Source organism: Corvus kubaryi, unplaced genomic scaffold, assembly GCF_017639235.1.
Source record: "Corvus kubaryi isolate FWS band 111438036 unplaced genomic scaffold, C.kubaryi_AGA036_p1.0 37256, whole genome shotgun sequence".
Taxonomy (NCBI): domain Eukaryota; kingdom Metazoa; phylum Chordata; class Aves; order Passeriformes; family Corvidae; genus Corvus; species Corvus kubaryi.
This window is the reverse complement of record NW_024581076.1, coordinates 7,522,821-7,538,537: the sequence shown is the minus strand read 5'-3', so window position 1 is coordinate 7,538,537 and position 15,717 is coordinate 7,522,821. Positions and strand designations below refer to the sequence as shown.

The window sequence follows — 15,717 nt, the reverse complement described above, 5'->3', positions numbered from 1 at the left end:
ATTACGATGTTTCCTTTGGTGCTTAATATGATCAGAATTCTTCAGAAAATTTGACTGTAAAATAAAAGCCAGAGTAAAGCCAAATGTGTTTCTGAGGTTTGCTTCATCAGATTATTTGAATTCAGGGGGAGAAAAGTTATTTTCTGAGAAAATAAGACTGTCCTAGAAAAGAAAAAGTTTTTTTTTAAAGAAACTCTTGATCTTCTTTGTCTAGATTTTTTTTTTCTGCCAGATTTTTTTCTTTATCATGTGAGGAGTTTGAAGTCAAAGGGTCAAGTGATGGCTTATCTTTTCTTCTCTTTTTCAGTCTGAAAAGTTCATTCTTTAGTGTAGAGGAGGTGCTCTAATTGGTGCACAAGACTTTTTGTTTGTTCTACTATAGAAGGCTGATGAACATCATGTCAATAATTAATTTTTAAACATACTATTAGCTGCATTAATTTTTATCTAGGTTGCAAATTGACCAAGCTGTTCTAACCAGTGCAATAAGGTATGATTAACACCTGTTTTTAAGCTCTTCCATGACTTCTCTTTACTTCAGTTCTTTTGAGTCTTAAGGGAGTTCTCAGACTTTTCATGATCCTACTCCTCTTCCCTTTACCACCTTGTCTACTGAATAAAGGCAATGTTTCAGGTTAGTTTTATGTAGCTGTCTTCATTCTGCTAACAGAACCTAACGAAATTTCTTCATTAAGCTTTTTGCATGGCAAAAATAGGTTAAATCTTTCATAGCTTAAAAACCAGGAGCATCCTGTTATCATTTACATACCCTTGGAGCCCCTGCTGTAGGAAAACTTTCCAAACATCTGTTAATTGCTATGTGGCAGATGTTAATGATGTATAAACAAGTCAGACTCAGCAGGGGCTGTTACTGGTTTGCTTAGAGCTTCTGTATGTGCTAATAACAGAAGGAGCTAATCTTAGAAGTGGAAAGAAACTCCAGGCTAATTTAAAGATAAGGGTGAGAATGACTTGGACCATCAACTGAAGGAAAGCAAGTCAGCCACTGAAAGAAACTCCAGTTAAACAAGAGAAGGGAGAAGGAAAGAAAAACTAGAGATTGCAATAATTCTTGAACTTGGAGAGCTATGGAAATAGTGAGGTAGGGCTGTGCAGCATCAGTAGAAGCTCCAAGCAGTAGACAGTGTCTTCTATTTGTAATTTCCTAAACATGGTTATTAGAATGTCCTTTTCTTTTCACTATGGCATTTGGAACAAGTAATGTCATCACTGGGGTATCATCTGCAGTAAAATGGCCTTCCTAAAATTTTCACGTAAGGTTGCACTTCAGAGCCTTATAAAGGAAAAGGTTCCTTCTGGAAATTCTGACATGACAGTATTAGCTTAACTCAACTCTGAATAGCAATTCCCTTTATCACTATCATCCTTGTCATCTCCAGGAATCTAAAACATCTGAAGTGCTACAGTACTGCGCCTATGCCAAAAGTCTCTTCCCTTAAAACATCAGTTTTATTACTTTCTTTTTTCTCCTGTCTTAAGCTGATTCACTATCATTAACGGGGATTAGTTGCAATTATTGAGATTCTGCTGAAAAAGAAAGTGATGCATTAGGTTCTGCAAGAGTAGGAATCTAATAATTAAGTTCATCCTTTTAATAAAACTGATTGCAAAATGGATGTGTTTCTTTGGTGAATGTTTATGAACCCTTTTCTTTCAATGGATGATGTCAGCAGAATTTGGGAAGGTGGAGAACAGATGGATAATATCATCAATTGCAAAAATTGTTTTGGCATAAAGCAAGTGGATCCAAAACAACCTTGTGTGCTTTCTTTTGCTTGTATTTGTCGTATCTTTTAGAAGTTCCTCTTACTGACATTCAACACAGATGGTAAATAATTTACTAAAGCATTTCCAAATTTTTAGTTAAGAGAATTATTTCATCCCATTTTTGTCCTCTAATACAAATGTATGTGTTGTTTCTTCAAGAAAAGCCTGCTGCAGAGGTGAATAGGAGCTGTACCTAGCCCAGTCACCCCATACAGTAGTTGAACACCACCTAGTGGGTGTTCATTTAATCCTTTCATTCCTAAGCAGAATCTATATTGGTTATAATTTATTAACTAATTGTTCTGTAAACTCAAAAGCAATGCCCTCAGACAGCTAGTCACTGTAAATTGCATGTTCATGAATGGAGCTTTTGTTCTGGAAGAGAAGCATAATAAGGTTTTGAATTTTTGGTGTTTATTGTGCTCTGGACAGCAAGACAAAATGTCCCAGGCCCTGAGCTTAAACACACAGTTCACATTAATGAAATTATCAATATAGAATTGTTTCCTTTCAGTAAAATGCCCCAATTCACTATTAAATCCAGTGCTTAGTACTCTCAAGGCTCAAGAAATAAGGCAAAAAGGCTGTCTTGTAGGTTGTTAGTGAGAATTGAAGCCAGGCTACAGACTTCAACTGCATAAGAATGTTGTTGCCTATAGTGTAAGGAAGGGGGAAAAATCCTAAAACTGCATATGAAACCTACCAACTGTTGCATGTATTTGGTGTTAGTGTATGTTACAAAAGCACATAAGTGGATATTTTCTTTTTGGAAGGATTGATCAGGTGACTGTATTAAATTAGAGAGATGTCTTGTATTCGTAACCCTTCTAGAAACAAATGTCTGCAAGCAAATGCTAAACCCAACTGGTCATGGTCTTGGGCAGCATATTCTGACTGACCTTGCTTTGAGCTTTTTCCTGTTGTCATCATGAGAACATAAGGACTTTCTAGTTACTGCAGTAACTTCCAGAACTCTGTTCCAACTAAAGCTATTCTGTGAGTGAGGTAATTTCCCTTAACCATGGGGGAGCCCTACTTCATGGGTTTTCCCACAAGCTTCTCAGAAACTCCTGAGACCATCTTTCACAATCACAAAAAAGGTGCTGTTTGTGATATATTCCCTAGAATGTTACTACTGGGAAGGAAATAAGAACAATAAGATGTTGGAAAGGATGTGTTTGCTCTGTGGAGCCCTGAAGGCCTCAAATTCTATACACTTGATGGAAGGACAAGGCACTAGGAGAATGAAACATGATTACCACCATCATTAGAATAGTGCAGCAATAGAAATCAGACATCCTGCTGTTGAGATGTGCAGATTTCACAATAGCAGTATAGGAAAACATCGGCCACCTCTTTCTAGTTTACCAAATTGATATTTCTAGTAAAATTCCATTATACTTTTCCAATCAGCTATCACCTCTTTGAACATTTTTTGGTAATATTTCTAAGACCTTTTACTGTGTGTTGCTGTAGTGGAAGTAAGTCTTTTAAAAAGAGTACAAAACATAACAAAAGAGAAAACATTAATGATGGTGTAAATAATTTTGCTATGTGATAAGGTGAAACAGGAAAAACAGTAAAAAAAGTGAGCTACTATATAAACTGGATCTAAGTAGCTATTTATATTTACAGTACTCTTGAGGACCCATGCAATTTATGTGGAATGTCAATGCTCCTGGTTGCTTACCCACTGCAGTAATTTAAATTGCCTAGATGCACTAATATGTCAGCTATTTACTGCTTGGACACAAGTACTATAAATGTCCTATATCTGAAGAGAATTACAGTAATCACCGCATTTTTCATGCTGATACCATTAATAAATATTTTTCCCACTTAATATTTCCAGTTTTGATTTTAAGATTTTAAATTACTTCAAATCAATAGATTTTTTTTCTTTCTGTTCCACTAGGAATAAGCAATATCAACAGTATCCTGAAGTTTGTGCTTGGATGAATAAGTTTAAGAAGCAAGCTGTTTCATAAACAAAGCAGTTTAATTAATTTCACCAAGGTGACCTGCCTAGTGGATGGGGGAAAGGCTATTCATGTTGTCTACCTAGACTTTAGAAAAGTCTTTGACACCATTTCCCTCAGCATTCTCCTGGAGAAGGTAGCTGCTCATGGCTTGGGTGGGTGCACTGTCCACTGGGTAAAATAAATGTCTGGGTGGCCAGACAGTGGTAGGGAATGGAGTTACATCCACCTGGGGGCTGGTTACTAGTGGTGTGCCCCGGGGCTCTGTATCTGGGCCAGCCCTCTTTAATATCTTTATTGATAATCTGGGCAAGGGGATCAAGTGCACTCTCAGTCAGTTTGCAAATGACACCAAGTTGGGTGGGAGTGTTGATCAGCTGAAGTGCAGGAAGGCTCTGCAGGGGGATCTGGACAGGCTGGATCAAAGGGCCAGCTCCAATTGTATGAGGTTCAATGAGGCCAAGTGCCAGGTCCTGCGCTGGGGTCACACCAACCTCAGGCAGCGCTACAGGCTGGGGGGCAGCGGCTGGAAAGCTGCCTGGTGGAAAAGGACCTGGGGGTGCTGGTCAACAGCAGCTGAACATGATCCAGCTGTGCCCAGGTGGCCAAGAAGGCCAATGGCATCCTGGCCTGGATCAGCAGTGGTGTGGCCAGCAGGACCAGGGCAGTGACCGTCCCCCCGTACTCGGCACTGCTGAGGCCACACCTCCAATCCTGTGTTCAGTTCTGGGCCCCTCACTGCCAGAAAGACATTGAGGGACTGGAGCGTGTCCAGAGAAGGGCACCGGAGCTGGGGAAGGGTCTGGAGCACAAGTCCTGTGAGGAGCAGCTGAGGGAGCTGGGGGTGTTTAGCCTGGAGAAAAGGAGGCTCAGGAGACCTTACTGTTCTCTACAACCACACGAAAATAAGTCGTGGCCAGGTGGGGGTCAGTCTCTTCTCCCGGGTAACAAGTGACAGGATGAGAGGAAATGGCGCAAATTGCACCAAGGAAGGTTTAGGCTGGGTAGTAGGGAAAAATTCTTCAGTGAGTGGGTGATCAGACATTGGAACAGGCTGCCCAGAAAAGCAGTGAAATCACCATCCCTGGAAGCAATCAAAAGACTCATGGATGTGGCACTTAGGGACACAGTTTAGTGGTGGACCTGGCAGTGCTGCATCGACGGTTGGACTCGATAATCTTTGAGGTCTTTTCCAACCTTAGTGATTCTATTGTCTTTTGAAGCCAAATCAAGGAATCATAGAATCATTTAGGTTAGAAAAGAGTCCGCCACTAAGCCATGGCCCTAAGCAACATATTCACGTGTCTTCTGAATACCTGCAGAGATGATGACTCTACAACTTCCCTGGGCAGCCTGTTCGAAAGCTTGACAAGCCTTTCAGTAATGAAATTTTTCCAGTCTAAACCTCTCCTGGTGCCTCTTGAGGCTGTTTTCTAAACTAATTTTAGTATTGATACTATCTTTCAAATATGTGAACATGTATTTGTGTGCAGCTAAACTGATGAGATAATGCATGAGCCAAAGTCTATTGGGAGCAGTAGGACAAAGTGGTTGACCCACGTGGTTATTTCTGGCATTATTATCTATAATTCTTTCATGTTGGAGTGTTTATTACATATCAAAGAGCAATAAACCATACAGTTACTTCATATAATTTGACACAGTTTGAAATTATTTGCAGTTCCTGCTTAGGGGATAAATTGCATCAAAACAAAAAGGTGGAAAAGATAGTCCTCTCTGACATGTCCTCTCTTGCCTTATTCCAGGGTTAGCAAGGTAGCTTTATGCTAGTGATAAATTCCCACACAATGGATGAATTCTTCACCTGGCCCCTCATTTGCCAGCAAGAGAACAGAATTTGTAATAAGCAATCTTTAATATTCTTGTGCTTAGTCTTTAACTGGTTTAGGGGATTATTTTTTTGGCTTTTGTAAGATGCATGTGAAAAGTAACAGTTTGTCACGACAGGGAAGATCTTCAGAATGCATATTGTAAAGGAAGTAGCTGAATGAGACAATAGGAGTGGTTGCTACAGTGGTAATGGTGGCTTTATATTGAGCACATAGGCTTAAATCAAGTTTTGTATAGTGAGATAAGAATCAGTTTCTGGCTTTGTTAAAATGTTGACTTTTTCTTCCTTCATTTTGATTGTGGGATGATTTGCACACATTTTCATTCTGAATCCAAATTAATCTCTGCTTACAATTAAAATGCAATTTGCTCAAGTTGTGCATGCAGTCAGATTTTTAACTGTGTTGTTTCATTGTTGTTGTCCTTATGCCCCTTAATTTGTTCTATAATAATCTTCTCTAGCCATAAAGTAGATTGCAGAATCCTTAGGCCAGGGATCACGACTTCTGACACTGCCTAGTAGAGGAACAGAATTAAACCTGTAGTGCTAGGAGGCTGTCATAATAGTTTATGTTCATCCGGTGTTAGTATCCTAACCTAGTGTGTGCTCTGATGCTGTAGTATTTAAAAACTAGTTTTTGTTAGTAATACGAGATGATGACTTAAAGAGAGTAATGCTACACAATTTATACCTTTTTTAATTCAGAGTAGATCAAAGTTCATTAATTGAATCTTCTCGAAGGCATAGTCTAGTTTATGCTGTTTTCTTGCTAGATAAGACTGACTACAATCTCAAACATTATAACAGGAATTTTTGGGGGTTGAGGCTCTGCTTGCCTGCTCTTTGTGGGAAGGTCCATGGTTTTGTGCAGAGTCAGGAAATGCCATCTACCCCAAAAGTCTGAACTGCGTAGTGTTCTCTGTAAGTTGCAGGAATTGTTCTCCACCCTTCTGGTCTCAGAAACATGTATTATGGATACTGCTCCTTCCAGGTAATCTTAGTTGTCCTTAATAAGACTTTATTGCTGCAATTATGCAGCCATTCTGTCTCTTGAACTGTAGTAAACTTTTGTCCTTGCATCTGATTAAGTTCTTATTAAAACAGAGAATACATGCCCTTAGCACTGCTAACATTGGGCTGGTAGGTAGGAAGTTGAAAAAAACAGATTACGGATTTCTGTAACAAATACAGAAAGCAGTCACAGTGTGAGTTATCTGGTTGCATGCAGAAGGACTCACCTGCTCAATTTACATATACAAAAGCTGAATGTCAGGTCAGAGGAAGTAGTTGTAGCATTTCTTTAAAGTTGAAGGAAGGAAACAGGTAAGTCCAAGACCTGGATTGGACACCTGTCTCAACCTGGAATAAATTGTTCTTTCTTTGTGTCTGGTTCTCTCACTTGAGTATAAAGAGAGCCTGGGGTCATTACTCAGGATGAAGTTTGTAGACAGAGATAATATCTTTTATTAGACCAGTTCCTCTAAGTTGGAAAAATTAGACAAGCTTTTGGGCATATGAGCTCTTCTTCAGATCTGAAATAGGAGCAGCAGATTTCGAAGTTAATTATAAACCTTTTTCTGTGTTTGTCCTCACACCATCATAGTTACAGCAAAGCAGCACAGAGATCACTAACTCAGATTTAGGCACCTAGTTTTTAGACATCTAAATGAAGCCAGAGGAACCTAGCATGAGGTGCTTATTTGGGACTTTGAGGACTTGCATTTCACATGACACATTTTTTTTCCATATGCTCCGTCCAGTGCTGAGCTCTCTCAGCCTGCCCTGAGGACTGGCAGCCTCTCCTGCTGGGGAAATGTTCAGCTGCAACTGTGCTCTCTGCTTGACTTCTTGCTGCTTGTGTGTTTCACGTGAAGTCTTAGCTTGCTTCACATGCTCCCTTTGCAGGGCTGCCCTTACAAGCCTGTTAGACTGCTCCGGTTGCTTGGGAGAGAAGTGACTTTGTATATTCTGTATGTCCTTGCAGTACCAGTCTTGTGGTAAGCTTGGAAGTTTGAACATATTCTCAGCTTTTCCTTACCTGCAGCTTGGATATGTTATTAGAAAGAGAGCGGATCTGGGAGTATGTCACTTTCCCTGGATAATATCTAAGGAGAAGTTGTCCTGCTCTCCCTGCCGTTCCCAAAGACTCCTGCTACAGTCCCAGTTAGGACTGAGCTGTTTGCAAGCATTGTAGTGGGCACCACAGCATCTGCTTTTACCCCGGTACCTTTGCTTATTTTGGAACTCCTGGTGACTCTGTGCCATGGTCTCTTTAAGAGGTTTTGAAAACTTGCTTATCTTAATTCTTTTGTCTGTTTCAGTTTCCTAAAAGACTGTGTCATCCTTTGATGTTTCCTCCCTGCATCAGCATCCCACCCTTTTTACCCCAGGCTGCCTGACTCACTGAGAAACCTCCTGGTATTGACTTGCTCTGATGCAACTGCTCTTCTGAAATGGAGATTTGCCAGCGCTGGCCCCATCCCAGCACTCTGTATTTCTTGTTTCCTCAGAGGAGCGATTGCTTTAAATAAAGAAGGACAGATGCAAAGCTTGTTTTGTAAAGCATAGCAGAAGCTTCTATTATTGCAAATTGCCTTTTCCACTGGGCATACTTGAATTCAATTCAGGTGCTTCAATTCACTAATTCACGTGATTGAAATGACTTTTATAAATTATCTTTCAATGGAGCAATGCAGTAGTTCAGTAAAAGCTTTCTAGCTGAAGTAGATTCTTAATTCATTTAAATTGCATGCTCATTTATTATTCAGATATTGGTTTGCCAGGAGCCAGCATAGCAATCTGACCACTTGGTTTGTCATGCTTTCCAAAAGCCTTAAATTTTTTTGCTATCCTTAATTTATCTCCAATATCACCAGTACTTCAAAAGGAGGCCTTAAAGAACCAATTACTAGCTTGAATTTTTTCCTTTATTGGTTTCGTTAGCAGTAAGTACTTTATAAATGCACAGAAGAGCTTTAAAGAATGAGAACAAAAATAAGGTGGGTAAAAAAGGCACACTTTGTTAATATAACATCCTTGTCCAGTTTAATTAAAATTATCTAAGAGAGCTGAGAATGAAATACAAGCTATTGAATTTCAAAGATCTTCCATTTCAAGCTAATTTAAACAGAAATTTTAACAGCATCTCCCCAAGGAAATCAACATACACAATTCTTATCTAACCCAGCTCACTGGTGCAGGATTCTCAGAGTTCAGCTTGTGTGAAAGCTGGCAGCCAGTTATAAGGAAGAAATACACATTCTTGTTCCCATGGCAGGCAAGGCTGCAGGGTGGGCTCTGCTGTAAAGGCCACAGCATGAGCTGCATACAGTGGGTGTGGTTTTTAAAATGCCTTGATCCTCCGATTCGGACAGTGCTGAAATCCCATCTAGTTTAAAAGCTTTGTTGCACTCACAGAATGAGAGTTTATTTCAATTGTGAATATATTTAATGCTGTTCTCATCCTAATTTTTCATGAAAAACCAAATAGTTTTATAGTACCTCAGTATGACCTTGAACCTGTCAATATTCAGCAAAGATAGCAGTAAATGCCATCCAGAATTAAAAAGCTGGGAGGTCAGTTTTTCTTTTATTTTTGTTTGTAATTGTGGCTGTTTGAAATGGAGCTAAAAAGGGATTCGGGTCAAACCATCTTAGTGACTTTACTGATAAAAGAGGCTGGAGTTTCTTCTTCTAGGAAAAGATACCTAATTTATACTGTTCACACTTGAAGTTCAGGCTGTGGAGAAAGATTGATTTAAAATTTAATTTAAATTTCCATATTACAGAAATAAAGCAATCTTGCAGACATGTTTTCTTGAAAATAGTGGGAACTACTTTTGCTTTGTCCTTTGATTATTGTTGTTAGAATTGTTGATCTTAGTGGTTTTGTTCATTCTTTGAATCTAAACATCTTTTGTCACATCTAAGCCATTCCTTAGCTCTACAGGTGTAAATGGGTGTTACTGTGTGTGCAAGTTCAGCCTTGTTTAATTCAGCCCTTTCCTAACAGTAATCCTAACATTGCTGTCAGGTCCTTTCTACATCTTAGTGTAAAAAATGATAGATGATGGAAACACTTCTATTGTAAGAAACATAAGTGACAAAATACCCTGGTTTGCCAAGGGCAAATTGAGACTGATGGAGCTCTCTTGGCATTGTTTTCTTAATTACAGTTGTCAACTAACTTTCTTGGCTAACAGCACAGAACTTGTGTGTTTATAAGTAGACTCGGTATTCATCCAACTTAAAAAGCTAAAATGCCTTTTTGTCCGTGAAAAGTGCATCTGTACCTCATTGTTTCATGGATATGCAATAGATGGTGAAAATTAGATGATGGCATCTGTAAAATATGTAGAAACCCTTGAAAATGCTCACTGTCCTTTAAGCAAGAATTCCATCATAGTTGTGACAGGTCTGTAGGGAAAAAAAAAAAAATCTCATTTATTCAAGTTCAAAACAATAAAAATTCCAAGTTTCTTTTTTTCACATCTAAGTAAGACTCTAACTACTACAAGCAAGTTTTGTAGTGTGTCATTAATTTTCCGATTAGTAGGAATCTATTAAGGTAAAAGAATAAAACCATAGATAATTGAATCATACAGATCTTTTACTTATTAGATTAAATAGTCCCTAATAATTATATCTGTTGCCTGTATTCCTCAGAGAGAGACTTAGATCCTGATGTATTTGTATTCATGTGTGAAGAATGACAGCATCAATATTTAATCCATAGGAAGGAAGAGGCACTTTTTTTCTTCAGTGTACAAACTGGCTAAGCAAACTGTTCAAACCTTTGCAGTGCATCTTCTGCAGAGAGGAGTTAACCTTCTCCTAATTATTTTAGACAGGGTCTTAAAAGACCTGATTCTTCAGAAGGCTGCACATTTGATATTAATAGAGATTTCCTTGTTGGTGTTTAAAGAGATCTCACTGTTAGAAAGTAAATAAATGGAGAAAATACGTACCAAGAGCTAAATTATCATTTAAGGAATATTATGAGTGCTACAATAAGAGTAGCTAAAGTTTCCAAGTGAAAACAGGGGTTTCAGTCTTCACACATGGTTTTATATGGTGACAGTACCAATAAAATATAACTAGATTTAATTCTTAGAAAACATACAAATAATTATTGGAAGAAATTCATTCTACAGTTTAAATGATTATATTATTATAAGGTTGTATTCTAACACCTTACACAAATCCCAGTATGAAAGATAACACTACTGTCCCAAGTGTCAGGGTGTTTTTTCCAAAAAATTCCTACCCTTCAGTACACATGCTTCCAGGCATCTGCTCATGTGAGAAGAGCACCGTTAAAACACTTCACCGTTTATTACTTTGGTGTATTTACTGCTTTGAAGAGTAGAAATCTCTTGGTTTCTCTGTCAATCTGTCCCTTTCCCTCCTGCCTTTTTTCCTGTCGTACTGTAGCAGCTGCCTCTCATCCAGTCGCTGCAAGGACCAATTCTGACCCAGCTGGTGCTGCCTCTCACCACGTCCTGGGGTGATGGGACTCTTCTCTCCCTCTTCTGCCACTCAGCAAAGACTTCTTTTCCCCCACCAGTCCTTTCACCCATGCAAGGATAGCATGAGCATCTCAGTGTCATTGTTACCTCTGAAAAACATCAGTCAACATGTCAGCACCTTAAACATCCTCTGGAGAGTGACTGTGGCTGAATGCAAGACAGCAGATATTGATGGCTGTCACAGCCATTTCTGTGAGCTCTAGGCAGCTGCAGTTGTGACTGCTGGCTGGTGAAAAGAGAGCCCATACATCTACAACAGACTTCCCTTCCCTTTCTTAATTTTTATCACAATAGGGTAATTCTCAATGTGGATATGTTGTTCCCCAAAAAACGGTGTAGCTAAAGAGTTTCAGCATTGTTGCGCTGAATGCAACGCAAAGACGGGAAACAGAGACTTAACCAAGTGTAGAGCCTCACAAACTCAGCCAACTATTGTCTCAGCTGTAGCTCCCAGTGCTTTCTCCTTACCTTGCACCAATTATCCATGCCTTTGCTGTTCCAGCTCGCAGAGTTCAGCTTGTCTCCCTTCATCATCCTTCTGGATGCTGGCAGAAGGCTACTCTCCAGTGCACTGCTGTGGTATCAGATGCCATTCCAGATGTGATGTTCTTGGAATCATCAGGAGACTGGAATGAATAGAGTTACTCTTAACTAAATAAGGGTTTATGGCTGGCTTCAGTGCAGACAGCGAGTACAAGGAGTGTGTACAGGGAAAAACATTGCAGGGTGGTTTTTCCCTTTTTTCAGAGCAATAAGCCATACAGATACTGTTTTTCACAGACCTACAGCCTGACTCATTCCCTTCTGTAAGACTGGTCATTAGATGGGTCTGCCAGGGCCAGAAGAGCAGCTGAAGTATAGTTTCATATTGAAACATGCCGTACAGAAGCAGCGACATTTCAAAGCTGAGCTCTAAATCATTTAATTTGCTAAACAGCCATTCATGAAAATGCTCTGCAGCAGGGAATGGTGTTAGATGTAACTGTGGTGTTACACCACACTGCTCAGGACTCAGCCTTACTGAATGTAGCTATTGTTGCTTCTTCTCCCAGACTGTTATTAGTCTGACTTCTTTTGTCTCAAATGAGGCAAAGTAGAGGATTTCATACGTTGTTTGACTTAGGAGGTATCTACCTATGGAGCTTTATATATATGTGTGTATGGGTGTAAATGTATGTATAGGCATTGCACAAAAATGTATTCATCCACAGTAACAGGTGGTACTGGCAACACCTGTTGCTGGGGTCACTCAACACTCCAGTATTAAAAGCCTCATTTTAGTTGCTTATAACTTTTGTCAAACTTAAACATTTGTGTTGAAATGTTATGTGCCAGGTGTCTGCCTTAGGCTGATTTGGGGGAGGGGGTGTGGGGAGAGGAATTTATCAGCAAAACAGGCAGCAGAGGCCAGGGCACTGTTTTGCCTGTGCTGAAAAATGAGCTGTTGCTAGTTGAGATGTTCCAAGCCAAAAGTTGCCAGTGGAGACCCCTTGCAGCTGGGCATGCCATTTGCCAGCACTGTGGAAATTCGCTGTTTTACTGACAAAGCACCTCCGTCTGGCCAAATTATGGGCCTGTGGAAATGCTTGGTAGATGTTTGTTGACAACTGCCCACCAGGCTGCCTCCATCATGTCCATTTCCAGATAGTGGTGCTACACTGGTGACCCTTTGGATGCAAAATGCCTGTGAAGCAGCAAAGTAACCTTGGAGACTGAGCATTTAGCAAAGCAGGCTGCTGCACACAGGGGCACCAGTCTGCAGAGCAAGTCCAAGTGGCTCAGCTTGTGCTTACTCAGTGTGAATAAATAGGCAGGAATGGCTGGCTGGAATCCAGAGGAAATGGTAGTGAAGGAAGAGAGTGATCGGCTGAGAGTGGTAAGAGTGAAGGACAACAGGGTTTGGAGAATTGTATGAGGAGAAATGCTGAGGAGATAGACTGAGAAGGAATGGAGCACAGCTCCTGCGGGTCCGTGACCACCGGGTTTCTGTGATCCCTTCCTAACCAGCTGGAGTGTTCCACCCTTGATACACTGCAGCTCCTTAAACATGTGATTTACACAGGAGCACAACCTATACTGCTGCCAGTGGCTCCTCTATTCAAGTGTATAGACTTGAACCTGCTAAGAAACACTTAGGAGTTTGCGTGATTTTTGTCTTATGCTCTTTCAGAAAGCAGAGTTGTTCAATTTACTTCTGCTTAATAGAAACATCAACATTTTAATTGTCTTCTTTTTTCTTTTTAGTATTTCTTAGCTTTCACATTCTCAACCTGCACTTCAAGGATCATCATGTGTGCCTGGAAATCCCTTTGTAAATACTACAGTTGTTTTTTACTGTGTAGTCTTGCTTTGGAATCTGTGTGACATTTGTAGCTCGCAGTATGCAAAGTCATACTAGTAAATTGGTCGTTGAAATGAAAGTGGGCTGAGGTTTAATCTAGGCTGAGAGAACATTTGAACAGATTGCTCATATTATTTTTAAGTCTTGTCCTTTCATGATCGTTATGGGAATTAGAAACAAACTGTCTGTTGCAAAATATTCTGTTTCATATTACTCAGCATTTTCCCATAAAATTCTGAAGAAATGCCACAGAACCTGATCAAAGTTTAAAGTCAGTTTGTTATTGAATGATGACGATTTTTTTTTTATTATAGGCAAAGCCTCAGCCAAGAAACTGACAAAAAAGGTAAGCAAAATGTTCCTTTCCTTCTTCAAAAGAACTTGCATTCTTTCTGTTACTGAAGTGATTAAGTCTCTTTCAAAACTGGCTTTATATTTTCTTGTTTGTGTCTTTGAAGGAGGTAGATGCTGCACTGCTGTATGTTGCCAAAGCTAAACCAGGACCAACCTTTTTTAGAGAGCTTGGTGATAAAGGTAATGAGCACTTTTGATACTGAAAAATACGTCTTGCTTTTTATCTCATTATATGGTATGGGTCAAATGTATTTTTAAAGACGTTTGCATGGATTTTACTTCTTCTCCATCTATCCAGTGGCTGCCTCCTTGGCAAATCTCTCAGTTACGCAAGAGAGAGTAAAAGGGCTGGGAATTGAAAGCCTTCTGAGGTGCAGGAGGAGACATGAAAGAAACTGAAAAGCCTACTTGGAAGAGAAAGGTGCTAAAGGGATGACTTGAACACAAAATGGACTTTAAGGACTTTTTGTTAATAACCTGACTGTTTCTCTATATAACTTAAATGCATAGAAACTAAGAATAAAAATAAAATTTGTACCTAGCTGCCTTAAGTGGTATCCCCGATTCCAAGAGCAGTTGAACTTACTTCTCCCTCTTCAGGAGCTCTGCAACCCTTCACAGTGTTGATGTGCTTTGTTTTCTTTTCACCCAGCATTTCCACTTTGTATTGGACTACATAAAGAGAAAACTAAGAGCTGGAATATTGTTAGTGTAACAACAGGGAATTAAAGAACACCAAATAAACATCTCATTAACATAAAGAGAGAAAAGAAACAAGAGGATCAAGAAAACCAAATAGATGAGCAATTAACCATTTCACAGTAACAAAGACCAAAATTCCCAAACTAATGAGAAAGACCAACAGCACCTATTCACAAACTTTCTGTATCATACAGTTCAGCCTGAATCCCTTATCACATGGACATTTCTGGAAAATAAAGCTGCTGTTGCACTGCTGCAGTTCCTTGGCAGGCATGAGCCATGCTTTCTCCATGCACAGCAGATCCTCAGACACAGCTGGCAGCTTATGCCAAGAGAGCAGCCCTTGATCTCAGCCTGTGGTATTTCACCTTCCGTTCAGCCTCACAGCCTCTTCTGCCTGCATTTCATTTCTTGCATCCTTGTGCAGACCTGCAAGAGTCTCCAGATGAGTGCCTTGCTTGTCAGTCCACTCCTGAAAGCCCCAGCCTACCCCAGAAGCCCTGAAACATCTCTGAACAAGTTAACAATTCTTTCCTATCCTAGGGAAGGCTGGATTTCATACTAAATTGTCATTCCCTGCCTTTTCAAAGTACTAATCATCACAGGCTTCCCAGGATTGGGTTTAAAGTATTCCCAGTCTTGAATTCTTGGATATTGTCTCTCTATACCTGCTTTTTTAGAGCCTTTCTTTTTCTAGTGATGCAAATCCCCAGACCATGCTGCCTGGGAAAACTGGGAATCCAGCAAGAGAATTTGAAAACAGCAAATCAGTGCAGCCTCCTCTTACTGCACCTTTCCCATTTGAGTGCTTGGCAGGAAGTGGGCTCAGTGATACTCTCAGAGGTGGCGTCTTCTGCATTCTGGCGAAGATCTGCCCTTGCTTAGCACTGTGTGTCCGAATCCCTGTCCTTCAGAGGTCAGGTAGGAGTTTGAGATGATGCAGGAACATTCAGTGCAGTCATCCATATGTCCCCGCAACACTTAGAGTTTTTACAATTTTTGGTCATGGTGCCTGTTTAGTGACTTTGATGCTTTTGCTTTGAGATGCATTATTATCACAGTTTAAAAATGAAAATATTTATGCTTTTACAAGTACCAGAATAATGAATCTACCCCATCTAACCGTTTAGCTGAGGTTATTTTAACTATCTTCAATTTGTTATTTATATGTCA

At 39.9% G+C, this 15,717-nt stretch overlaps 1 protein-coding gene across 3 annotated transcripts in view; it reads left to right on the top strand.

Annotated features, from left to right (window-relative positions):
• Window positions 1-15,717, top strand: part of MICU2 (mitochondrial calcium uptake 2) — a 142,435-nt gene that overhangs the window by 87,545 nt on the left and 39,173 nt on the right. For all 3 annotated transcript variants that reach the window (XR_006015339.1, XR_006015338.1, XM_042023954.1), the window contains exons 3-4: window positions 13,803-13,834; window positions 13,947-14,022. Coding sequence is in view for 1 of the 3 variants with exons in the window: in XM_042023954.1 (XP_041879888.1) it covers window positions 13,803-13,834; window positions 13,947-14,022 (108 nt within the window). In the remaining 2 variants the exon portion in view is untranslated. The remainder of the gene's footprint in view (window positions 1-13,802; window positions 13,835-13,946; window positions 14,023-15,717) is intronic.